General features: G+C 43.4%; 1 protein-coding gene across 9 annotated transcripts in view; it reads left to right on the top strand.

Moving 5' to 3' along the window:
* UNC5D (unc-5 netrin receptor D) overlaps window positions 1–27,043 on the top strand; it is a 582,366-nt gene that overhangs the window by 487,907 nt on the left and 67,416 nt on the right. For 4 of the 9 annotated variants that reach the window (XM_002709540.6, XM_051833978.3, XM_051833985.3 and 1 more), the window contains 3 exons: window positions 16,377–16,562; window positions 19,775–20,152; window positions 24,558–24,642. In XM_002709540.6, the coding sequence (XP_002709586.1) occupies window positions 16,377–16,562; window positions 19,775–20,152; window positions 24,558–24,642 (649 nt within the window). The remainder of the gene's footprint in view (window positions 1–16,376; window positions 16,563–19,774; window positions 20,153–24,557; window positions 24,643–27,043) is intronic. The other 5 variants (XM_051833981.3, XM_089327352.1, XM_051833998.3 and 2 more) reach the window with 2 other exon arrangements.

Here is a 27,043-nt window from a genome sequence, read left to right on the forward strand (position 1 = left end):
TGATGACGCCTCAGGTGCCCCCAGCTTGGAACGGAGCAAATTATTTCCACAGCCTGGTGCTGGGAGCTCCTGAGAACCTACCTGCTAATGTGGTCCCCACGTCCTTCTTCTGCCCCGAGGTGAGGCTTCCTAGGGAAACCTCAGGACCTAAAGGTGGTGGCAGCACAGCTCTTCTCCATCTGGGAAGGAGAGAGCAGCCTGACTGGTTTGGTTTGAGAAGGATGCCTCTCTCTGCCACTGTCTCTCATTCCCATTTCCAACGAATGACTTTGGAGCTTTTAAATGCTGAGATATTAAAATTCAGAGAGCTTGGGAAAGTTAATAGTTTTCATTCGCTAACATTTGTGAGAGAACTCAGCCTCCGTGAGGACAGACAGAAATAATTACCTTGAGCCACGAGAGAAAGATCCAGTCACGCCATTCTGTTCATAGTTCCTGATATCGCTCCAGGCAGCGTCGACCCAGACAGATGCCGTTACTTACGTGTCCGTGCATTCCATAAAACAGAACAGACTTTCTTAACTCCTTGTCCTGCTGTCATCTCATCGAGGAATCATCAGAACAGTGGTGGTGCCTTCTGACACCGTGCATGCTGGATTCGGAACTTAGAGGAAGCCGGAGGCTGGGGGAACCCGGCTGAGTTTGCTGTGTTCTTGTGTGTGTGCGCATGTGCATGGTGAGTGACAATAGAAAGAGATGGATTGCTGGATATGTATCCGTGCCCGTGTCAAGACCCCAGGGTGACAGCTGGGTAGGTGGACTCTCTCCTTAGATGCCTGCCTCACATCCTCACACAGTAGCTGCTGAAAGCACGTTTGATGGTAGCTAAAGTTCTGCTAACGCAGGGTGCAGATCTGCTGGGCGGCACAAGCCAGCCACAGGTATCCATGTGGGGGCCCGCGTAAGAGTTACCTAGAATTGCATGTGTGTGTTTTTAAAATGAATTTCATGCTTAGTTTGTGAGTCCTGTGCCATTCTAATTTGGTTACATCTGTACTTCCAGCCATAAACCCCAGAGAAGCTATTCCCAGTTCCTCAGGGACTCCTGAATTAGTTTTTGCTTGAGGTTCTCGCTCCCAAGCACCATGCTTAATTGCTGGATACTGCAGTGGAATCACTTAAACTGTTTTAATTTGTGATTTCCCTAAAAATAAAACCTTAACGGAATCAATGTGATTGCAAAAGGCTCCCCGGGGAATGCGGTCGGCATTCTGTGGGCTGCATGGTTAAGAGTGCATTATACAAATCCAGGCTACGGTGGTTCAGGAAGAGGGGCTTCGTTTAAGACTACATGAATCATCACTGATGCAAAATCAAAGTCAATTATGAAGATAATTGAGAAACAACCTGTTCCTATATATAGCTGTACACACGATCCTCCACAAGGCCTGCCGAGCAGAACACATCTCTCAGAGCTTTGCACTCGGTGCTCCGTGAGCGGGTGGGCAGAGGAGTAAAAAGACAGTGAAGTCTTAAGATATCTGTTGGCAAATCATAATGACAAACTGGGGAAAATGTGTGCACCGCATAGCTCATGAAAGCACTTATTGTAAATGAGATAATTTAATCAATTACGTTTCCTAATGTACTAAACCGAATGTTTCATTTTCTGCTTCTGCACATCTTAAATTATCTTCAGGTGCTTTATGAGATTTAATCATAGTTAATAGAAACTTCATTACCATCAAATGTGCTTTCAATAAATGTTGTGTAACAATGTCAGGAGGTGCTGTAAAATATAGTGGGTTCTGAATGGCAAACACGCACCCCCAGAGTCAGACTGAAAAATGGTTGTGTTCAGACAAAGAGACTCCTTGGAGCCTTCGAGGATGTGGTTTTCAGAAAGGCTGTGAGCTTCAGAGGAGGGGCCGCTCTGGCAAGTTCACCATGGGGACGAAGAGCATCTAGCTCCTCCCTGGCCCTGAACCCAGTGCTGCACATTCTGTCTTGCTCTCTTCCGCATGGTGGTTTGTGTCCACCAGAAGTGAGACTAGGAATCCAATCATTGGGACCAGAGTCAGCTGTCTCTGGGACATACCAAGTTGAAACATTTCCTCCTTCTCTGACCCTTTAATCCGTTCGTTAACTGTCTTCTCTATGCAGTACAGTCTACCGTCAGTTCACTTGTCTAGACATAAACTTGGACAACCTCGAAGTCCCCTTTATCCTCTTCATCTTTTTTCTCCTGCTAATCCACCCCCACCCCCGCCAGAATCACCACACTTGGACTATTCTGCCACTAAAGCAGATCCGCAGTTCATCTGTTTTTCTCCATTTCCACTCTAATCCATCCCTTCATTCACTCAACAGATAATTATTGAGTGCTTACCTTCTACTAGTAGATGCTCCAGAACATGAAGAGTCATCACTAAGAAAAATATGTGCAATTTCTGCTTCCATAAACCCCACAGTCTAAATGAGGAGAGATGGAAATACAGATGCAAAGAGGAAAATGTAGAGTGCTTAGTGCTATGCACATGGGATGAAGTGTTGTGAAGAGAAAGCAAGGAGGGTGAGGGACTTTGGCAGGGTTGAGGGGACTGTTGATTTTCAGTGTGGGGTGTGCAGGGAAGATGGCTGTAATAAAATGACACTGGAGAAGAGACATGCAACGTTCCGGAGCGCCGGCCAAAGGGGGATTGGCAGGATGCAGAGGCTGGGAGGTGGGAGCTTGCTTGAAATATCTAAGGCACGGCAAGGAGACCAGTGTTTCTAGCACAGCGTGGTCAGGCCAGTGGCCTTTTCTGGGATCAGAGAAAGCAGGGTGAGGAAGAAAACTCCCAAGTGCATTATTATGCCATTGTAAGGGCTTCAGACTATTCTCAGGGAGATTGGAAGTCACTGAGGATTTTCCTTCAGAGTGCCAAATCCTAGTATTTCCAAAAGTAAACTCTGACTTCTGCACTACGTGTAAACCCATGCAGGACCGGGAAAGAAGCAGGAAGGTCAGTTGCAGTGACCTATTGCCATAGCAATCTGTTATAACCCAACTAATGGAATAATTCAGGTTCAAGATGACTGTGGTTTGGGCCTGATAGGAATATAGGAATTATAATCATCGGTCCTACTGTGAGTATGACTCTTTTGAAGGCAGAGGCGAAAGGATTTGCAAATGGATTGGATATAGAGTACGAGAGAAATACTAGCAATGATTCCAACAGTTTGGCTTTGCAACTGGAAGCAGGAAGTTGTCTGGGGAAACTTGAGCTAGCAAACCTGGAAGGAGAATCAAGAATTTGAGATCCTTATTAAACAGGTAAATGGAGAGTTTGAGTACGCACTTGAATGAATGAGTCCAGAGGGCACAGGACTGTCCTGGCTGGTGACAGAAATCTGCAGCTATTAGTGTCCAGAGGACATTTAAATCCATGAGGTTGGATGAGATCACCGGAGAAGGAATCTGGGTAGAGAAGAGAAAGATGTGAGACAGCCCTGAAGACATCGCGTTTGGATGTCGCGGAGGTCAGAAGTCACAGCGGAGAAGCAAGAAGAGTAACAGCCAGTACAATGAGAGCAAAACCCTGGGAAAGGATAATGGTGTCCCAGAAGGAAAGTGTAAATGCAGGCCATCTTCATTGCCATGGTAATTTCCACAGTTGCTTCTCTGCATCCAGTCTTACCCTGCATCAGTTGACTTGATCTTTCTAAAACATATTTTTTTTTGACAGGCAGGCAGAGTGGACAGTGAGAGAGTCAGAGAGAAAGGTCTTCCTTTGCTGTTGGTTCACCCTCCAATGGCCGCCGCGGCCCAAGCACCTGGGCCATCCTCCACTGCACTTCCCTGGCCACAGCAGAGAGCTGGCCTGGAAGAGGGGCAACTGGGACAGAATCCGGTGCCCCGACCGGGACTAGAACCCGGTGTGCCGGCGCCGCAAGGCGGAGGATTAGCCTAGTGAGCCGCGGCGCAGGCCTAAAACATAAATTTTAATCATATCACCATCCTGTGTAAACCATTGAGATTGAAACTCAAAAGCATTTAATATGTATATGATGTTGTCTCAGCTTTCTTCTTTTAATCATAGTTAGCTTCTATTTTATTTTTTTAAAGATTTATTTATTTTGAAAGTCAGAGTTACACAGAGAGAGAAGGAGAGACAGAGAGAGAGAGAGAGGTCTTCCATCCGCTGGTTCACTCCCCAGTTGGCTGCAATGGCTGGAGCTGTGCCGATCCAAAGCCAGGAGCTTCTTCCAGGTCTCCCACATGGGTGCAGGGGCCCAAGGACTTGGGCCATCTTCTACTGCTTTCCCAGGCCATAGCACAGAGCTGAATTGGAAGTGTTGGAAGTGGAGCAGCCAGGACTCGAACTGACGCCCATGTGGGATACAGGACTGTAGGCAGCAGCTTTCGTGCTATGCCACAGTGCTGGCCCCAGCTTCTATTTTAGAAAAAAAAAATATTTTTATTTGAAAGGCAGAGCTGCAGAGAGAGAGAGAGAGAGAGAGAGATCTTCCATCTGTGACTCACTCCCTAGGTGACTACAACAGCCATGTCCTGGCTAGCCCCAAGCCAGTAGCCAAGAACTCCATCTGGGTTTCCCACCAGGTGACAGGGGCCCATACTTGAGCCATATCCTGTTGCCTTCCCAGGTGCATTAGCAGGAAATGAGTGGAAGCAGAGTAGCTTGGGCTCAAACTGGTACTCTATTTTGGGATGCAGGCATGCCAAGCAGCGGCTTAACTCACTGAGCCATGTGCTGGCGCCTGTATCAGCTTCCCTTAGTCAGCTTAACCATTAGGTATTTGGCTTCCTTGCTCTCCTCATTGCTATATTCTTCTGCCAAACAGAACTGCTTTGTTCACTGAATGCCCCATGCCCATTTTGACACATAATATTATGGATTTCTTCTTCCTGAAAACTCTTTCACTCCACCTAATACTGCATCTGGTTAGCTGATTCTGTTTTCAACATTCAGTGTAGATGCCACATGCTGACTCCACTGCTTCCAATCCGTCTTCCTACTAATGCATTCTGGGAGGCAGTGGATTTCCCTTTAAGTGTTGTGGGCCCTGACATGGATGAGATCCAGGATTTTAGCTTCAGCCTGGTCTAGACCTGCTTGTTCTAGGCAACTGGAGAATGAACCAATAAGACAAAAAAAAAAAATCTTTCTTTGGGCTGGCACTGTGGCACAGCAGGTTAATGCCCTGGCCTGAGTGCCGGCATCCCATATGGGCGCCGGTACAAGACCTGGCTGCTCCACTTCTGATCCGGCTCTCCGCTATGGCCTGGGGAAGCAGAAGACGGCCCAAGTCCTTGGGCCCCTGCACCTGCATGGGAGACCTGGAAGAAGCTCCTGGCTCCTGGCTTTGGATTGGCTCAGCTCCAGCCATTACAGTCAATTGGGGAGTGAACCAGAGGAAGGAAGACCTCTGTCTCTCTGCCTCTCCTCTCTCTGTGTAACTTTCAAAATAAACAAATAAATCTTTAAAAAAATCTTTCTTTATTGCTCTTTCAAGTAGATAAAAGAATTGTTAATAAGAGTCAGTTTTTAAAAATCACCTACTCTGTGTAGGCATTAGTTTAAAGACCAAAATGTATGCACGTTGAAATGATGTGCACCTAAGCATGGCCTGAATGTGTCCTTAAAGCCAGAGAATTGGCTCCTCCTCATTGAAGAAAATTCTGGTCCTGTGTCCTTTCCTCCAATGCGTTGGTTGTATCCAGAGTAGAATGATATTGATCCCGATCCGTAAGGATCCCCACCAAGAAGGCAGCTCCTCAGAAGACACAGGTGCCCTGCCACCTTGGACATTCTCTGCCAGCCTGTGAGGACTCAGCACCTGGAGACACCCACAGGATTTTCTGAGTCTTGGAGTTATTCCTTTAAATTCTCCACAGAACGCGGGGCTCACCTAAGCTGAAACTGGGCCTGACGTTGATGCTGATCTGCCAACCACTCTCCAAAACACTTTCTTTTTTCCTATTTCGTCCATCAATTTTCCTTCTCTCCTGCTGATTATTTTCAATTACAGAAATACATCGTTTTCCACAAATTGCGTGACCTGCTTTGTTCTTCAGCGTCATTCCTACTGTGAATCCATTCAACCCATATATGTGTGCAACATTTGTAATTTTCTTACCATTTTCAGTCTTATTACCTATTTTTTAATCCCCTCATAAGTGTATGCCATTTCTTACTACCATTTTCAGTGATTTCCCTAACTTTGCCCCTTGATGGACATGGCGGGATTTTTCTCATTAAGTACCTGGGAACCATACAGACAGAACAGCCAAATGATAGACCGGGATGTTCTTCAGCGTCCGAATAGCCTGGGCCAGTATTCAAAATTAATTTACAATCCCATCTCTCCTGCTTTTCGTAAACCATAGTTTATGTCTTTAGTTTTCAAAATAGGAAATTAAATAGAGTAATTTTATGAGTGCTAGAGTTTAAATCCTGTTCTTTTTGACTATGTCAACTTGTGTCCCTGTTAGGCAAAAGCACAGTTTTGTTCCACCAGTTCCAAGGTGGAATTGTCAGATGAAATACAAGGCCTTCAATCAGCTTTGAATTTCAGATAAGAAAAGAATATACTTTGAGTATTATTTTTGCTAAAGTTATTCATGTTTGATACAAAATTTAGATTTAGCTATGCACCTTATATTTTTATTTGCTAAATGTGTTAACCTTCCAAAAAAATGTAAACTAAAACACCTCTGAATGTATTCTATCAGGAAATAGCCTATAAAATAAGTGACCTTGATTACCAAATTTAGAAAAATGGTTGCAATTAAGCAGATTTGGAAGGAGAGAACCACTCAGTAAGAGTGAAAAATCTGAGTCTAGTTTGTGTTTGTTTGTGTGTTTAATCCTGCAGAAGTACAAGGTCCACTGGAAAAGCTAAGTACTGGGTTTGACCAGGGATGTGATCCATGTAGCTAGATCTGGGTTTAAAGCTGTTGAAATGTAGGGAGGGCAAAACATGCAGTATCTTGAGCTGTAGGATAAGTCCACCTCAAAATAGACCCCGTGCCTCCCAGTGAGTCGCTGCGTGGCAGTGCTGTTGCAGTCCATGGTTAAACTGCGTGATCCATGACTGGGGATGTGACGCTAGGCAGAGGAGACCATCCCGTAGGGGTATCAAGCAGTGTCTCCCACTGAAACTAATGCGCAAGCAGGCACTGGAAATGCAATCAGTGAGGTATGAGATTGGTTTAGGGAAGGAGTCCGTGACAAGAGAACCGTTGGTGACTCTTTGTTGTCAAGTCTTGTGTAACTGCCAGAAGAAAATTTAGGAGAAGAAAACATGTGAGGAGGTAGGGATGACCAATCCATAAGCCACATAACAAATTTAAGAAGTAGCAAGAGATGCAGGTGTTTTTGTCCAGTAAGCAGGATGGAAATACGCGATCAGATCTTTAGAGAGGAGATGAGGCAGGAGATGTTAATCTGAGACTGTTTGGGATCCAGGGAGCAGTTGGCACTGTCTGCCTGTGAGTGATTATCCAATTAGATGAGAAGAGGGGAAGGAAAGAGGGCCAAGAATGGAATGTTAAAGCCTGTGTTTAGAACTAGGAGGATGAAGGGTAGTTACTGAGCAGTAAGTAACAAGCAGGTCAGAGAACCAGGGAAATCAGATAGACACAGCAGGATTTTTAGAGCAGGGTTAGCTCCTCTTGTCTGTTCATGCAGAGCAGTGGCACCGGGTAAGACAAGGAGCCTCCCTGGGGATGCCACTGCAAATAGGAGCAGTGATTCAGGCAGAGAAAGACTGGGAAGGGCAGTACTCAGATCCATACAGTGATCATGCAGCATGGCTGTGGCTAGGCAGTGGCACAAAGGAGTGAAGTAGACACAAACAAGGGAATGTCGGGTTCACTGAAAAGGAGAGCAAAGGATAACTTTACTTTTGTGCAAGAAAGTTTGAAACTGATGCATAGATTTTTCATGGTATGATTTTTATGGATTTTTCCATCATAGGCATGGGTTTCAAATTTGTTTTGCACAGAAATAAACATCTTCTAATTATATTTTCTGTGAAATTTTTGATGTACCCTTTCATGTTCTTTGATGAGAGTACGGGGTGGGCAATTAGTCCAACTATAAGGATGCTAGTTAAGACACCCATGTCCTATATTAGTGCCTGAGTTCAATATCAATGCATGGCTCCAGCTCCTGACTCCAGCTTCCTGCTAATACAGGCCCAGGAGGCAGCAGTGGTGGATCAAGTAATTTTGTACCTGCCACCTGTATGGCAGATTGAGTTCCTAGCTTAGGTTTAACCCAGCTTTAAGCTATTGCAGGCATTTGGGGAGGGAACCAATGGATGAGAGCTCTTTGTCTCTGTTAAATGATTTTTTTAAAAAACTTTCAAAGGAAAGTATAGTAAAGCAAGTATAAATGGAGCGTTTAAAGAAAGAAAAACAAGAACATTTGCATTTTTTTTCTGAGAGGACTCAAGGTACTATCAAGAGTGGTTACTTATGGAGAAATAGTTGGGAAAAAGATTTCTTCGCATAATGTCACTTTTTGTACTTCTTAAAAGACTTTCCTGATGTTGGACATAAACTCACTCCGTTTATTTTATTAACAGTGACAAGGGTTAACTAGCAGAAAAGTTCATGGAACACATTAAGAAGTGTTTAGCGTTTAAAAAAATTGCTTGAAGGTCTTTTAAACAAAGAATGTAAAATTGTGGCCTCTGCTAGAAGCTTATCAGAAAGTCACTTGAGGGAAGGGCTTCAGAGGAGCTGATTAGAGTGACTAGACTATGTTTGTGGGTGGAGGGCAAGGCTCGGATGTGGAGGGAAAATGTAAAGATGCAAGATTGAAAGAGAATAAGGAATGAGGCCAGGTCCCCATGGAGGCAGCAAAGGGCTGGATCAGAGCTGGCCTGACACAGAAGAGGAGCAGCTCTTCAGGGAGTAGAGAAAAGGAAAAGAAAATGTCTGAAGGAACAGAGGGATTTCAGTTACAGAGGAGCCAGCTCATGTAGAATAGCCTCTGTTTGCAACAAAAAAGAGGGCTGGCAAGAAGCAGGGGTCTTGAAGACAGGGAACAAAATTTAGGGTAGCTGCTGTGATGACATGTTGTATGGTCATAGAATATGAATAAAGTAATTATTGAGATGCAAGGAACCATTTTGTTAATTTTTATTTATTTTTATTTGAGAAGTGGAGAGATAGAGTTGGAGGATCTGTGTCTGTCTCTCCATCTGCTGGTTCGCTCCCCAAATGGGCACAACAGCCAGGCCTGAAGCAGGTTGAATCCAGGTCCAGACAGGACTCCTACGTGGATGGCAGAGTCCCGAGTACTTGAGTCATCTGCTGCTGCCTCCCACGGTGTGCATTAGCAGAGACCCGGATCAGAAACAGAACAGCAGGGACTTGAACTAGTCATTTCTTTCTTCCTTTCGAAGATGTATTTATTTATTTGAAAGAGTTATAGAGAGAAGACACACACAGAGAGAAACCAGGCATTTCTATAAGGGGTGCAGGTCTTCTAAGTGGTGACTTAAGCCACTGTACTAAATGCTTGCCCCAGGAAACATTTTTTTGATAATACCATCAAAAATAGGATAGTTTATGGCTTCCTCCAAAAGGGCAAGTGAACCTGAGGCAGGTGTGGAAAAATAGAGAAGAGATTTGGAGTTTTGCAGCGTCTTGGTTGGGCAGATTGGGAGTGAAGAGGGCTGTGTTCAAACCTTATGGGAAGCAGCTGCTCACCTGAACCTATGTCATCAGCTACAAGGTAAGAATAAGAGGATACTTCCAAAGTTCATGGAAAAAGGCATGTTGCAAATAAATTTCAAGTTTTTTTGCACCATTTTTTTTTAATTTCCTTTACCAGGAATTGTTGTAAGTGCCCTCATATCATAGAGTTTTCCTGATAATGAGATCACATCTGTAGTGCTGAGAACCACATGAGTTGTTGAGTTTCTCATGTGACAGGGAGTCAGGCAAGGTGATTGGGAAGAGAGAGGTTAACCGCTGTGTAGGGAGTGATCAAAAGCATTGATGCTCGAGCTTGGGTTTTATTTCCAGCTCTGCTACTTATCAACCATGAAACTTTGTGCAAGGTGAGCTATTTTCTTGCCTCAGTGTACACATATGAATGGGAAAACTTTCCCAAGATTGTTGGAAAGATTAAAATGAGTTAGTATGTGAGGAGTATTAGAACGGTGCCTTGTGTATATCAAGCACTGTTTAAGACTTTGCAGCTGTTGTCATGGGTTCCAACAGTAGAACAACTATCATACCAATGATGAGATTTTGGAGGACAGGAAATCGTAATGGTTGAGATGTTGATTGGTTTATGGCTTAAGCGATTCCAAGAATTTCAGACATAATTGAAATTGGCCAACACAGTTGACCATGACTGGCCATTTAAAGGCTATTTTCTGATATGTTAAAAATGTTTTGCTTCTCCATGACAGCATTGTATAATCAGCTCTAACAATAATGTCAGCTGTATCAGTGCGATGCAATAGTCTGGCAGGTAATTCAGCAGCCACAGCCCAGCCTGGTCTCAGAGTACTTCCAAGGATGGCCCTTCGCTGGCTTGTGGTGGGACTCCAGCTCAGCAGCAGAGTGCTTTGTGTTCCATTGGCTCTGTTCTGCCAGGCCTCTCCTTGTGAGAGTTTATCATGTGGGTGCCTTGTCATTCACTGCCTCCTGTGTATTTAACAATCCCAGTTTGCCGTCTATTCTGAAATAGGCACAATGGTCACTAGCTAGTAGGAGGTAGGAAAGGATGTCACGTCTTGAAAGGTACTTGTTGTGCCACTCTGCTAATTCTCTGTAGCATCTTTGAGTCATGCAAAAACTATTGCAATCCTATGGATAGTTAAGTCCCTGCCACAGGAAGGGAGTTAGAATTCCAGGAGGAAGTGGCATTCCTTTGCCTTTCACCTGCAAAGGGAAGAAGGGCAACCCCTGTAAACAGCCCTTTTATCGAGTCCTCTGGGGACACTGGTTAACATAAACGACTAGAGACTAGATGTGATTATGATTCAAAAAGCCAGCAAACTTGTTAATACCTGCACACAGACTGTGAAGTTCAAAGGGGCTTTGAAAGGTCATTTAGTCCTTCTTACCAGCTTGGACCACAAAAGTAAAATAAAATAATCACAGTCTACTATTGTTAAGTCCTACTGTTTTTTTTGTTTGTTTGTTTTGTTTTTTTTTTTTTTTTTCAGGGAAACTCAGGCGATTTCACAGTCTCCTTCAGAAATGCAGTTCAGTTTTTTAACAAGCCCCATTGGAGGAAAGGTCATTTTAACATCTAACCCGAGTCCCACTTGCTGTAATAAAAGGCCAGGTCTGCCTTTGAAGTCCTTGTTAGAGATGGCAGAGAACTGGTTAGCAGCTGTGTCATAAATGAACAGCCATTGAGTACCCATCATGAGACTGTTCTTTTCTTAACCAAACCCTACATGCGCTCCAGATCACCCAAGTCACTTTACAGCTCTCTTTTCTTCAGACCAAATGAACCCATAAACAGTTCCTTCCCAAGGTCCTTATTTCCACCTCCCTATTAATCTTTGTAGCCTTTTGTCCGTCCTTTCTAGCAACGAGCACATTTCTCAATAGTTTCTGAGCACTCGGGATATAAGAAGTTGCTCACTCAGTTCCTTGGGTGTTTTGTTTGAAAGACACATACACACAGTGAGCTTCTATTTACTGATTCACTCCTCAGATGCCCACAACAGCTGAGGCTGGGCTGAGGTCAAAGCTGGCAGCTGGCTCTGCTAATGGCCTCAGCAAAGCAGCAGCAGATGACCTGTTTGCCTGCCACCCACTTGGGAAACCTGGACAAAGCTCCTGACTTCAGCCTGGCCCGGCCATGGCCATTGCAGCCATCTGAGAAGTGAACGAGTAGATGGAAAATCTCTCTCTCTCCCTCTCAATAACTCAGACTTTCAGATAGATAAATCTTCAATAATTTTTAAAAACTGGGAACTGGGAACCCAATCCAGGTCTCTCCTATGTGGGTGGGAGGAGTTAATTGCTTGGACCATTATGGCTGTCTCTAAGGGTCTACAATAGCAGAAAGCTGCAGTCAGGAGCCAAATCAAACCCAGGCACTCTTGACATGGGATGGAGTAGTCTTACTCAACATCTTCATGGGTTGGCCAACACTCCTGGTTTTTTTTTAACACCTGTAGATTCCACACAGTGTTTCTTAGCACATGTTGGCTCCTTCCAAGCTTTTGCCAAAAGCTGTTATAACTCCTGTATAAAAGAAAGAAATGATGAAGAAAACAGGAAGGACATCAGTAACCTGTCAACATGGAAAACTTATTTTCTGAAACAGAAAAAAGAAGTATCTTTCACTCACAGAAAAGGGAACAGTCTGCTTAGTCCATGCTTCAGTTCAAAAATTACTTAGGCCAAACAAAGCAGCCGCACTGTATGAATGTGAGAGGGAGGGCAGGCATAAACAAGTGTATGTGTGGATTCAAATGCAGAAGAGGTCAGGAGTCTTACAATCAACCTAAGACTCTGCTTTTTTTCATTCTTCTCTTCCTGCAATTGGAATCCAGACAATCAAGTAATCAATAGGTGTGCACAATGATTTGCAAGCTTCTGAGGGAAATTATGGAGGTATAATTGCTTTTGAAGAGTTTACAGCAGTTAGGCAGAGAAAATCACCTCACTGGCATTCAGATAATTAATAAAAGGTATAATCCTAAATGAGTGCGAGGAGCCACAAGAGATGTAAGAGTTGGTGAGATTGTAGATTGGCGGTGTTGTCTGGACCTTTCCTGGGGGAAGGAGGATATGCTGGCCCCTGATGTGTGTGCAGAGGCAGAGGGCCAAGATGCTTAGTGGACTGGGACTATACACAGGTATTTCAAAAGGTAAGTCGAAAACTGGAACTAAAAACTTACTTTCTGGGGTGTGTTTGGTGCAGGGGGTTAAGCCACTGCTTGAAATACTCACATGCCACATCAGAGTGCCTGGTTTGAGTTCTGGCTACAATGCTTCCAATCCAGCTTCCGGTCATTGTGCCTGGGAAGAATGAGAGAGAGGCTAAGAGAATGGGGCCCTGCCACTCGAGTGGAAAACCTGGATGGGATTCTGGGTTCCTGGCTTGCCTGGCCCAGCCCCAGCTGTTGTGGGCATTTGGGGAGTGAACCAGCAGAGGAAAAAGGATCTCAATCTCTCTCTTTCTCAAATAAACATTAAAAGTTTATTTTGGTGCAAAATTGTTGAAACTCATATATACATGGGGTCTCCAGAAAGTCCATGGGAAAAGTACATTATGAAAGAGCCATGCGTGGATTTCAACTTTTTGTTTTGTTTTGTTTTGCATCTAGGTAAGCTTATCTCTTAATTCCAACTTTCCACGAACTACTTCAGGTGTCACAAACTTCTTCACTGACCCTCACTCAGCACCTTTTGCTAGCAAGCATCCACCTAACAAGTAAATGAATTACCATTGATGAGTTACCATTGAACAGGGGTCAATGTAGAGAAAGCCACCAGGCCTTGAGGAGTGCCTGGGTGCCCACAGACAAACAGCTGCCCTTCTTCTATGAAGCCAGGGTAGAAAATGTGAAACTCAACCTCAAGTGCTTGAGGAGCCAGTCCTGAACATAAACTAAAACTTTTGGGAATGTGCAGAAATCCTTATTGGAAAGAGCGATTAGAAAATGGTGGGGCAGAGAGCTGAAAAGAGAAGGAAGAGAAGTACTCACCAACAAACAGAGGGGAGAAAGAGGAGAAAGAAGAAAGCAGCATAGTAGGCTGTCTTTGTAAGAATTTGAGTTGTGGGTAAGGGCATTTGAGAGTGGATCTCTTAAGATGCAAGATGTGGCTTTCCGTACTTGTTGGTACCTCTGTAGCCGCTCGTGGAACCAGGATCTGCTCCTTGCTTTGTCTTTCCAGTGAGAAATCACTGAGAATGTGGGCCATATGTGAGTGCATCTGTGGTTGGCCCTCAACAAATGCTTGTTGAATTGGTGAAACTAATATGTCCTGAACTTTGTAATTCCCAGTACAGATTTTCCTTGTAAAATACATTCCACTCTGCTTCTCTTTGAATAGCAGCCCCTCTCTGCTGGCTCCTGGCTTTAGATCAGGTAGTCCCAGCCAACGTCAGTGTGAGCCATACCAGTCTCTTTTTTTCCCACTTTACCCCAGGGTCTTTCTACTCATTTCAAAAATCTGTAATTTAGAATCACAATCTAAATAGAGCCTGCAAATGTTCCCTTGATGTCAACCAAATAGAGGCTGCAAGTGTCCCCGAGAGAGAAGCCCACTGAATCATATAAAACATTTATATCTAGGTCAGAAGGCATATGTGAGGTCCTTACCTGAAAACAAGATTTGTGGCTGCAGGAAGAATGAGAATTCTGGTTGTCTAGGAAGTTATAACTTGGAAACATAAAGGGCAACATGCGAATCTTGGGGGGAAACCATGACTTGTCCCTGCTACTCAGTTTTGTCTTAGAATATTCACGTCCAGTGATGTCCATTCTTAAGCCAAGCATTTCACCCTGGCCATCGTCCTGGCTTCCAGAAGTTCCTGGTTGAGTGTTTTGGAGACTAACAAAGTCTTTGTCTTTGCTTTGCCAGCTCAGCACCAGAGCAGCTGCATTGGGTATGCTGCCAGGCTGTTTCTCTGTGTGTGCTCATTTGCTGAGCAGGTGTGTTCTCCCCAGATACACCTTTTAAGGTGATGGTGTCATCAGTCAGCAATGCCCAAGGAACTGGAGAGAGTGCGGGGGGATGAGGCTAATTGGTTTCAATCCAGAGCTCTCGCTGCTCCGCACATCCCAGCCTGGTGCATCTGCTGTGCTTGTGCCCTCCCTCTGCTCAGGATGTCATTGTGCTCTCCCGGAAACTTCTGGGGGTGGAGGCAGGTGGAGGCTCCGCAGCCATGGGAGCTCCGAGGTAGACAGTAGTGATAGTACATAAGCTTCTGGTGGGGTCGGGGAAGGAGGTCTCCCTACCTCTCCCTCTCCCACTTGGACCATCATGAAGTCGGAACTGAGATCATACTCACAGCCTCTTGCTCAATACCCTTCACAAAGTTCTGTTATTCAAATGTTCTGATAAACCTCTGACTTTGCAGATATTGGGGGGCTTTTTCACTGTTGTGCTCACCTTTGCACATTATTTGTACATGTTTACTATCCTGCTGAACTAGTTCTGCTTGATTTCCTTGTTCACTCTTTAATTTGGTAGCACCTTATTTTACAGTCCACTAACTTTGTTGAAAATAAATTCACTTTACTTGTGTGGTTAGTATTACTCGTTTGATAACATAAGTACCATATTAGGGTGCAATGAATGCATATAAGTGCTGTGCAATTACAAGGTAAATATATGATGGGTTTATTTTATCCTCGCAGCCCAACACAGGGTGACATCGTAATTACTTTTGGACCCATTAAGTGTACTTACCACATAATCTGTAGGAAGATTAATTATGTAGTTAGCACACGCCACCTTCCATTTCCACATACTTTCCAAGATTACACCTCTTTTAAGTTGATGTTGTTTTGTATAAATCGCTTATGCTGAATTGCAGTAGTCGTTAGGAATTTTCAGGAATGAACCACACCCTCATGTGCATCTAAGAAAAGAAGGGGAAGCAGCTACAGCATCTCTTGGGGGGCGGGGGGACACCCAACATTCTAAATTCAAACTAACGCTTGTATTTTTGCTTTGCTCATGCATCCAATAGGATGGAGTAGGAGAGGTATGGGAGAAACAGCATGTGCCCCCTTAGAGACAAGTCCTCAGCCACAATAAAACCTAGAGCCTAGCACCGAATGGTGTCAGAAAAGATTTACCATGGACAGCGCCACACCTGGGACTATCACCCAAAAATTCTGCCCTATTGGTTGCACATCCCCAGACTGCTGTTGTCAGTGTTCTCTGAATCTAAATGGTTTTGTGCCAAAGCTAAAATTCCTGTTGCTCTGGTCTTCTCTCTGTTGCCTCGTGGACTCTGTGTGACCTTCCTGTCCTAGACCACTCTCTGAAAATGCATGTGCCCAGGTCATACAGACACGGAACAGTTCACCCATACTCTGTCGTTGAATGTGGGGCTCTCTTCCCCTCAATGGAAATAAATATACTTCTCAGATAAATATGACTTTCTAAAATAAGGAGTCGTCTGTTTTGACTAGAAAAATATTTTCTTTACAAAATCGATTTTCTGCAAGAGCCTTTTATATGGTAAGCTACCTTAATGCAGTTGAGATATTTGACTAGCATCGCTTTGATTGATATAAGGCATTTTAGCAATATGATTATCGTGTGAAGCAGCATACAACCTGTGGCTGGCTACATATGTCATTTTCTTTGAGCATTAGCTCCAAAATCCAATAGCATTCATTTTGTGTCTTGTGGGGACAAGGGAGGGTGCTTTGGCTTTGTGCCCATGTTGGCCATTTAGGACTTCTCTTGTGTCTTTCAGGCATTGAGAATGCCAGCGACATCGCTCTGTACTCGGGCTTGGGTGCTGCCGTCGTGGCCGTTGCTGTCCTGGTTGTTGGGGTCACCCTCTACAGACGGAGCCAGAGTGACTACGGCGTGGACGTCATTGACTCTTCTGCATTGACAGGTGGCTTCCAGACCTTCAACTTCAAAACAGTCCGTCAAGGTCAGCGGCGTAGGTCCCCACACCTCATCCCCAGGACCATAGACTACGCTCGCACAGGAACCCCGCTGTTCTCCTGGGCCCTGTGTGAAGGTAGCTCTGGGCCCTGGGAGCCGCTGCCAAACTGTCTGCACGTATGAGGAGACCAGACTTGAAGAAGTGGTCGGCTTAGGTCCTTGGCTACTGAGGACAAATGGACCTCTGCGTACCACTACCAATATTTTAAATGAGGTGTCTCCTTCCTGGATAGAGCATGAGCTTAGCCAGTTATTACACCTCAAGTTATTCAACTTCCTATGTTAAGAAGACTCTTTAAGTTAACTAAAACACTCAGTATTCAAGACTGAGGACCAAATCCTATATCACAACCTGCCAAGAGTACGTATTATCCTACTTATGGAGCAGAATTTTTGTTGTTGTTGTTGCTTTTAACTTAAATAAGTAAAAGGAGGGTATATGATGGGACAGTTTGAAAAAAAAAATACGCATCTAGCCTAAGTGACCTTCAACATTGTCAGTCCAAGCCACCGTTTGTTGTGGGAGAATGGAAATCTGTCCCATCAAGCTATAGCAATACTCATTCGCAAAGCAGAGAGACATTTTATTCTCTTCTACGAACCCAAAGTATTCCTGATTGTGGGGTGGGGTGAGACACATGTGGCTTTCATTTTAGAACAAATGAAGCCATCTCTCTTTAGAGATGATGTTTCAATCTGTGTCTTCATCAGCTGCATTGTTATTTTTATTATTGTTTTTTGGATGTCAGTGATCCCATAACACAGATCAGGTACTTGGCTGGGATTGACATATAGGCTCCTGAAATGGAAACCCAAGCATGTTCTGAAAATGAACAGTGAGGTGGCCAACAGGGATGAGAATCTTCTTCCCACTGTTTACTTCTGGGCACCTCTGTTAGGCTTCAGACGTCCCCTAAATGTAGATACATGGCTTAGTATATGTGATTTAATTAGAAATATATGTAATGAAGAACTGATTTTTATACTACATAACTAACTGGAAATATATTTCCTTCAAATTATAGGATATGAATACTTTAGAGCAGAACATTTAAAAATCTCAGGAAATGCATCCTGAGGAAAGACAGTTTTGGGTGTAAGTCCATAGACTTTGAAGTCAGTCATGTTGAGTCCAAAACTGCTTTTTAATCTAGTTAACCATTGACCTTCTCTGAGCCTTAAGTTTTTTTATTTGAGAAGCAGATATAAGAGGAAGATAGAAAGTGCATAAGAGTACTCTACCATCTGCTGGCTCACTTCCCAAATGCCTGGGAAAGCCAGGGCTGGGATAGGCAGAATGCAGACTTTCGTAAGCTTACACACGTCTCCTTACAAGGGCTTCTTGGAACCTATATGTATTGTGAATCTCTAAGAGAATGGATAGCTTTGCCAAACTTAGTTGACCATTTTGGCTTACATTTCGGGCCTCCAATAGCTGTGAGCCTCCCTTATAGTCATGGTGATGCCGCTACTGACACGGGTGGCCGTATGGTGTTCACCTCGACTGTCTTAGAACAATGAATCGATTGCCCCAGGGAAGTGAACAGTGAGGTCTTTCAGCAGAATGTGGTTCTTGGGGCAGCCCAGGGACTTGAGGAAGGTTTTCCAAAGAGAAGATTGGAATGATAGGGGTGGGTGACTGACAGCCAACTTTCTCCAACTTTGGACTCTATCAGATGGACGTACTTTTAGAACCAGGTATTTTCTACTGATGTGCTAACTGCAGGAAGTATTTTTGCTTCTTTGCTTCCCTTCCCGAAAGCTTGGACAGTCTTTTAAGAGTGGCCAAAAATTAAACTTCAGAAGGTGAGAGCTGAGCCAGGAAACATGGGGTATGATTTTTGCAGTCTCTACGGAAACTCCTGTTCCAGATTCTCCTCAGGTGTGGAATGCACTGTACATTCCTCTTCTTGCCCGGGAAGACCATAAACAAGAGTAAGGTCATAACCTGTGGAGCTTAGTGAGTCCTTTAAGAAGCACAGCTGATTGATTATTCCTTTGTCTTGGCACAACAGCTCCAAGCGTGGAAAAAAACCATCATCAAGGAGCTCTAGGTCCACGGTGATCTTTCATCTCACTTGTGTATTTCTCTCTCTGGTTCTAGAATCTGGGAGCATCAAAAACAAGGAATGGAAAAAGCCAGATTTAGAGATTTCTTACTGGCATTGCAACAAATCATGAAAACGGAACAATAGAAGCTAATCCGATGCAGCCTAGAATTGTGACATTTTCAAAACTATCATGCCATCACCTTTTGTCAGGCCCCAAAGGAAGCTTGTTTAAAATGGCTTGAATTTCAATTTGAGATGTCACGTTGATGGACTGATATGGGTGGGAGGTTTGCGACTGAGGTTATTTTGTTAGTTACTAATAAATGAGATTACTTCATCACAAGGAAATATCACCACATTTCTTTTTAATATCTGGCTTGGAAAAAATTGGTGAGCCCCAACAGATGACAGAGTCCGATGTCTCAGGTTTTTAGAAAGATTGTGTTTTTTTCTTCTTTTTGTCTTCATTTGTGGTGAGATAGGAAAGAAGCCATTCTAAGCTGCTCCCCTTGTAGGACCTGAGGCCCTCACTGTTCCCGTGGAGTGCCTGCTTTCCTTCTGAGTGACAGATGTTTAACAAGAGCAAATGGGCTACTGAGACTTAGAGTGATTCATAAGACCCCTCACGCCCTTTTGCTCTGAGAGTGCATTGTTTCTTCCCCCGGCCCCAGATGTGGCCATGAGTTCCAAGATGAAATGTGCGGGAACCAGCTCAGCTCGTGTTGTAAACAGCACTGCCTACCTAGTCACCACGCTGTGTCCGCCCATGCCATTTAAAGGAGCAGATATGATTTTTTTTTTTTTTTTGCTCCAGATAGGATTTCAATACCCATTAAAATAATCATATTAAAAACAGCAATACCTGAGTTAGTTGCCTGTTTTAAACAGAGAACTTGTAAAGATCTCAGATTTTAAGTCATCTGCATTCAGAGAATGGATGGTGCAGGCTGGACCTCCTGAGTCCAAGACTCTGGAATTCCAAGACTTCTGACAGCCGTTCCATTTCCTTAGGGTGAGCCTGAAGAGGTGGCTCTGATTGGAGGAGCTGCCAAGCACACAGGTGGTTGGGCTCTTGGTAGAGGCCGAAGCCAAGGGGTTACTGAGGTGCCTTTAGTTTCCAAGCAACAAGTCCCTTTTCTTTTCCCAGGTAACTCTCTGCTCTTGAATTCTGCCATGCAACCAGATCTGACCGTAAGCAGGACATACAGTGGTCCCATCTGTCTACAGGATCCTCTGGACAAGGAACTCATGACGGAATCCTCACTCTTCAACCCTTTGTCAGACATCAAAGTCAAAGTCCAGAGCTCATTCATGGTCTCCCTAGGTGTGTCAGAGAGAGCCGACTACCATGGCAAGAATCATCCGGGGACTTTTCCCCATGGAAACAACCGGAGCTTTACTACAATGCATCCCAGAAACAAAGCTCCCTACATCCAAAACCTGTCATCTCTCCCCACAAGAACGGAACTGAGGACAACGGGTGTCTTTGGCCATTTAGGAGGGCGCTTAGTCATGCCCAACACAGGTGGGTGGTGTGTGTGTGTGTGTGTGTGTGTGTGTATCTCCCAGTGTGTGTAACCACTTTGTGTTCATGCAGTTGCATCCTGTCAGATTTGTCTTATGATATTTGCCATCTCCTCGTCAGAGCGGTAAACACTGAGGCTCCAGCAACCTGATTTACTCAGCAAACCAGAGTTAGCACTGAGATTTGCATTCTCCATGTCCTTGGAGAGTCAACACTCCATGTGATGTGCTGTTAGAGAGTTGATAGTCTTATTTGCTTAAAAGGTTTGCATGGTACCTTTGCGATATTTATCTAGAACGTGACCAGGAATCCTTGAAAACATTCTTTGACATGATTGATAGGTACCATGGTTATACTCACACCTGATTTATCCTTTACTATCTACTACTTTTCTAATTTAATGTACTAATTTAGTGAAATGATGCTCAGGGTCAGATTTTATCCCAAGTGACCTCTGAGTCTACGGATTTTGCTAGTAATTTTATTTGATGTGAAGCAGTGATGAGATTCATTGTGGAGTTGCTCTTTTGAATTCTAACTTCAATTTGAGGGATATGTCACAAGTATACTTAATTCTTAGGTGTTTCCTTTACTCATCATTTTGGTTGGAAGAGAATGTTTTGACAGAATCCTTAAGCTGTCCAGCCCAGATTTCCTTTAAAATTATATCCTGTCTGTGGATTTAGTCTTCTGAGTTGCCACCTAAGTGGATGGCAAAAGAGGTCGATTTATCCTCTGAATTTTAAGCAATGAGATTTAGGTGGTGAGCTGAATCAGGCAGTTCTTTGTTGTCTGCTGAGTGTGAAAAAGGCCACTTGATCTGAATGTGTGAGTAGATGACAGATCAGCATTGAGTCAGGGCCATTGCCATTAGGGTCTTAACAGATTTCTCTCTAGCATGGAACTAACCAAACTCTCCAAGAAAGCATTCTGTCTCATCAAATGCAATCGGTGCCAGACCAGTCTGATCTTAGTCACTGGAAACTGAACTTCATCGTAAGTTGGTGAATTTTGTCTTGTTCTCTGCTACATGAGTCCCTTCCTTGAAAACTCCACTTCAATCTGTATGTTATCGCTTGCAAATATCCCTGTAATACAGCCCTAATAATGATTTTGTTTTCTAAGCTTCCACTTCTCTAAGTCTTTCTTAGTCAGTGTTTAGAATGTGATAAGCACCTTTGTTCAAATGTGTGTGACTGGGTCGATATGGTGGCTGTGTATGATCTAATGCTTCCCATTGGTACCTGGCAGGTAGGAGACTCAGTGAGTCAGCCATGTTTACCAGTTACCTATCCTGTAAAAATCCATAAATTTTCCTGGAAAAGGAGAGATAAAAAAATGCATTCCCTGATTTCTCAAAGAATAGGATTTACACAGCAAATCATATAAAGTTCTGTGTTGTGTTATAGTGTGTGTATGTGTGTGTGTGAGCTCCTCTTTCTAGTTCATGCTAGGCACCTAAGAGGCCCTCAGTAGTTGTTGGTTGAGTAAGTACCCCTTGTCTCTCTTCCCATACCCTTGTTTTATAGTTTGTTTTTGTGCATATTAACATCCATGTTGAGGGGGTACCAAAGTCAACCCATTCATTGACTACGTTTGTTTACAATTCATGAAAGAAAGGAGATGAAATCCCGATGAACCAGAGATTTATATTTTTCTTCATTCCTGATTTGAGAGGTACTCATGTTAAAAACTAAAAGTGCTGGTGGCCCTATGGGGTTTCCCAAATACTTCCTCTGTGAAGGGGCCATTTTCAAGGCTCCTTGGATAAGGAGCACTGGACAGTTCTAAAGCTGTTCATTGAGAAGGGGTTTGAGGAAAAATAAATGTTGGAAAATTGAAACATATGCTCAGTTACTTGCAGAATACGAATGCAAAATATGCCCTGGGAACTCAAGTGTAAAGAAAGCAAGGCACAGAAATTTTGTTTCTTTTAAACCATGCATCCCAAATTATTACTGGGTGCCTAGCAATGATTTCTCAAAGTTTTAGCATTCTCCACACTCTAGAAATCATTTATTATGTAAGATATGAAACAGGAAACTCAGACAGGTGGTTCTGTTATCGTGTCAAATTAAAGGCTGTCAGAGTAGCAGGTGGAGTTTGAGGGGAAGTATATTTTATTGTAATCAGGGATAACAAGTGAATGACATATGGAAAATGGATATTCCTTTAAGGGATTCTTAGCGTAAAGGTTTCCCACAGTGCCTCTCCTGCTTCATAATATATAACTTGCCATCAGTACTGCCACCCCTCATGACCCTTGCCTTTGCATTTGACTGCATTCAGTCTCGACATACAAATTGCATGTTTAGGTAGGTGAAGGGAAACATACTTTTAAGATTATGCAATTTATGATTGTAAAAGAGAAAATTAGTTTAAAGCTCCAGTGATCCTACGGATTCAAGTCCAGTTGAGGAGTATTATGAATAATGTTTCGATCTAAACATCAGGGAGTTAAGCCGACTTGAAAAGAACGAGATGTGATCTGCTCCACAAACAGCTTTCTCAGGTATCTTCACACATATTTCTTCTCTTTTGATCTGGAATTAGGCCATCAGGCTGTGATGATCTCCAAACAATATCGTGTCTCAGAAACTGACTTTTTTCACTGAAAATTTTGAAGCTCATTCATGTATTCATGATCATATGTGTACTGTGTGCTCCTGCTCTAGGCCAAGTATTATTTACGTCAAATGGCATCATTGCTTGACAACAGTCTACTGAAGACTAAGGGCTCCATGTTTCTGTCATCTTCACAGCCCAGGGAGCTCAACACAGAAACAGCAAAGAGAAAGTGCAAGGTCAAACACAGAGAGGAGACAGAATGTCTAGGGCATGTCTGTATTCAGGCTGACATCCAAACACACCGGATATTCTGTGTTACAAGTTGAATTCAGCAGCAGGGAGGGGTCCACTGGACGACACTGCTTTTGGCAGTGCATTTCAGGAAGAACAGACAATGCAAGGAGCCTGATTGGAGTTCCCTAAGTATGGCAGTTACAGTTTTGCTACTCTGGGAAGTAAGGGCCAGAATACAAATGGATCTCCTCGCTAAGAAACTGTAAGCAAGATTGAAATGTGCCTCACTCTTAGTGCCCGTGAAAGATACTGATGATAAGTAGCACGTTACTGAGTAACGCTCATAAATGTGAATCACTAGCAACTTGTCCTGCAATGAGTCTTGCATGGCTCCACTCTATAGCTGCTAAGAGACACATAGAAGGTTATTAGTAAAGTCTGCATCTCTGCATTTAAATTATCGTCAGCAACCTGAAAGCCTTCTGTGTGATCACATTAACTCTGACGAAAGGGAGAAGGTGAGAGCTGTGGTATTCAAGGAATGGGAAGATGCCCAGCGATTTCATTTTCTAAAGATTTTGCCGCTTCCTTATTTCATTTCTTTCTGTAAACAAGCAGGTACATTAAATAAAATCCCTGTCATCTCTAGACTCTTCTGTCTTAGACGCAGTGAAATATTTTCTCTGCAGCATTCAGGAACAAAGATGAGACATTTAAAATGCAGTACAATGAGGTTTTCTGTGCCTGGCCCCCTACCACATATGATTTTATGGGAAACAGCTGCTGAGTGCTTTTTTTTTTTTTTTTAATTTGACACTGACACGAATATGGTGAAAGTACCTTTCTAACTTCTGTTTGCAAATTTAAGATCTTATTGGTTTCACAATGACCTATAAGTTTCCTAAGTTTATCAGATGATCTTATTTACTTTACTTTCTTGATGAGATTTGATTGTCCACTGAGTGCCACCCTCAATTTACTTCCAGATTCACAATTTGTAGGTCAATTTCAGATTCTAGCATGGTAGAAGACAGCTCACCCATCATTCTAAGTAACTTTTTAAAGAAATCAATGGATGGAGACATGATGGAGAAATATTAGGGTATTTTCAAAAGTTCATGGAAAATGGAATTAAATAATTGGAGTGCAAAAAAAAAATTTGAAATTTATGTATACAAGAGGTCTCCAAAAAGTTCGTGGAAAAAATGCATATTATGAAAAAACTATTCATAGATTTCAAAATGTCTTTGAGCCAAAATAAAATTTTAATTCCATTATTCTATGAATTTTTTAAGTACTCTGATACATTTTTTTAACTGTGGAGTAGATTAACCAATGCGTCGTCACTTGTATTTTCAGATTTGCTTGTTAGTGTCTAGACTTAGGATATCCAGTCTTTCAATAAAATAATAATTTTAGTTCTCAGTTGAAAAACATGCATTTCCTTACATCACTGTGATTGGGTTTTTTAAACCTTGCATGGTTGGGGTTTTACATAATCGCTATAAGAGTCTTTGATGTGGGCATCTGTAAGGTGCTCAAGTGAGGAACTTCAGAATAACTAGAAAATCAATGACTAATCTCTTGGCATTTTCTGTTTTAGGGGTGAGCTTACTAATACCACATGGTGCCATCCCAGAGGAGAATTCTTGGGAGATTTATATGTCCATCAACCAAGGTGAACCCAGGTGAGAGACAGAGAAAGGTGACACATTAATGGATCTTCTGCAGGAGATCCGAAGCTATTAAGATAATGAGGCGTGGCGGTGTGTAGGTGAGATCGTGAGCTACTTGATTCTATAAATACTGTACAACCCATTGCGAAACGATTGACTAGGAGGAAAACACCCATGGCCCCCATGTTGCAGTCACTGGTTTCTAAACAGGAGATACCAAAGAGAAAACTGTGAATTGGTTAGCAGGTCGTAAGCAGAGCCTCTGCGTGAACACTGCTTCACGTAGTCTTCCTCCCAAATAAAAAATGTTATTCCTGGACACAGTCTTTGGTTCTAGACATTATGCAAACTCAGACCATGATTGACTCACGACTTGTGCCCCCTCCCCTTTTTTTTATTTATTTTTTTTTTCAGTTTGAGAGGCCTAGAAGGAGTACTTCCATCCACAGGGTCACTCCCCAAATACCCACCACAGCCAGGATAGGGGTGGACTGAGCTGGGAACTGGGAACTCAATCAAAATCTCCCACATAGGTGGCAGGCATTTGGAGTCAGGAGCCAGGAATTGAACCCAGGCACTCTGATGTCAGACACAGCTATCTTAACAACTACACTAAACACCCAGCCCGCACAGCCCTCTTGAGGTCAGCAGAAGACCTGCCGTCTACTGGCCGTGAGCAATTTCTTTAGCAGTTTTTCTCAGTGTAAAAATATGGCCTAGATTTCAATAGCTTTCAGGTCTGACAAATTTCAGCAGCATTAAATTCAATTACAGGAACAAATACAAATCTTGTCACGTACTCCTTTAATGAAAGTAGTTTGGTTGTTTTCTTAGCTCAGCTATGGTATTTGTGGGAATGTTGCCTTCCTCCCCACAAGATAAAACCCAGCTCCTCTTTAGAAAGCAATTTCTCTCATAAACTGGATATATACCCCTGGCATTTTTAGTCATAACATCTTGGTTAGTTTAGAATAGATTTTTTTTGTTGTTGTCGTTGTTAGCAGAGAATACATGAAAGGAAAACACTGGAAGGAAAAACAGCCAGAGAAACAGATGGTGTACACAGATTTCGATAGCTGTTTCCGTGACAGGATTTGCTGGTGCCCAGTGGTGTTAGCTGCCTGCTGTGCGGGGTGTGGGAGGAATAGAAGGGAAGTTTTGCCAGTCAATTGTTGGGAGGTTCTTGCTTCACTGACGTAGACTGGACGGTGTTGGGACTGATGTTCTTCACCTGTTTATTCCTGACCAAGTGCTGCTGTCCAAAGAACTTTACTTGGCACTTGGGGGAAATGCAAGCTGTAGCAAAGTTGAAGATGTTAAGAATCTTAGGTCAGGCCGGCACTGTGGCTCACTAGGCTAATCCTCCGCCTTGCGGCGCCAGCACACCGGGTTCTAGTCCCAGTCAGGGCACCAGATTCTGTCCCGGTTGCCCCTCTTCCAGGCCAGCTCTCTGCTGTGGCCAGGGAGTGCAGTGGAGGATGGCCCAAGTCCTTGGGCCCTGCACCCCATGGGAGACCAGGAGAATCACCTGGCTCCTGTCATCGGATCAGCGCGGTGCACGGGCTGCAACGTGCCAGCCGTGGCGGCCATTGGAAGGCAAAGGAAGACCTTTCTCTCTGTCTCTCTCTCACTGTCCATTCTGCCTGTCAAAAAAAAAAAAAAAAAAAAAAAATCTTAGGTCAATCAGTTGCATAGACCTAAAAGTAGAGTGCCCTGGAGGGAACTCAGCTCTTATTTGTTTGTTTGTTTTCATCCATTTGGTTGGTTTACCTAAGAAGCCACGCCTGTTTGAAATTGAAGTCATGGTCAGTTACACGTAGTATAGTCATCACTCTGTATCTACAGGGAATTGGTTCCAGCATCCCCTCAGATAACAAAATCTGCAGATGCTGAAGTCCCGTCTATGAAATAACATTGTGTTTGTATTTGCCTTACACACATCCTCCTGTACATAATATCTTTAGATTATTTACAATATCTGATACAATGTAAATGGCACACTGTATTGTTTAGGGGGTAAGTCTGTGCACGTTCAGTACAGATGGAATATTTTTTCAAATATTTTCACTTGGAATTGGTTGGATCCTCTGATGCAGAAGATGCCGGAGATGGACGGGGACCATGAAGGATGGAACCCAGCCTGTCTTCCTTCCCTGGGTCACAGCCTCCTACCCACCCTGACTTCTGCGTCCACTTCCCTTCATTCTAATTGATCCACTGAGCTTTGGTTCACCTCCTTCCTCTCAAACCACTCCCCAGGATCCTCCACCTCATTACATGAGAACCAACCTAGGACAGTTTCACATTTTCCAAGTAACCTTGTTTATGACTTAACCTCAATCCTCTCATCTCTACTTAAGGCCATCTCTTAAGAGGTCAAGGCCAAAATGTGCCAAAAGGCATCATGCATAGA

Source organism: Oryctolagus cuniculus, chromosome 2 (assembly GCF_051225735.1).
Source record: "Oryctolagus cuniculus isolate XC-2025 breed Fujian yellow rabbit chromosome 2, ASM5122573v1, whole genome shotgun sequence".
Taxonomy (NCBI): domain Eukaryota; kingdom Metazoa; phylum Chordata; class Mammalia; order Lagomorpha; family Leporidae; genus Oryctolagus; species Oryctolagus cuniculus.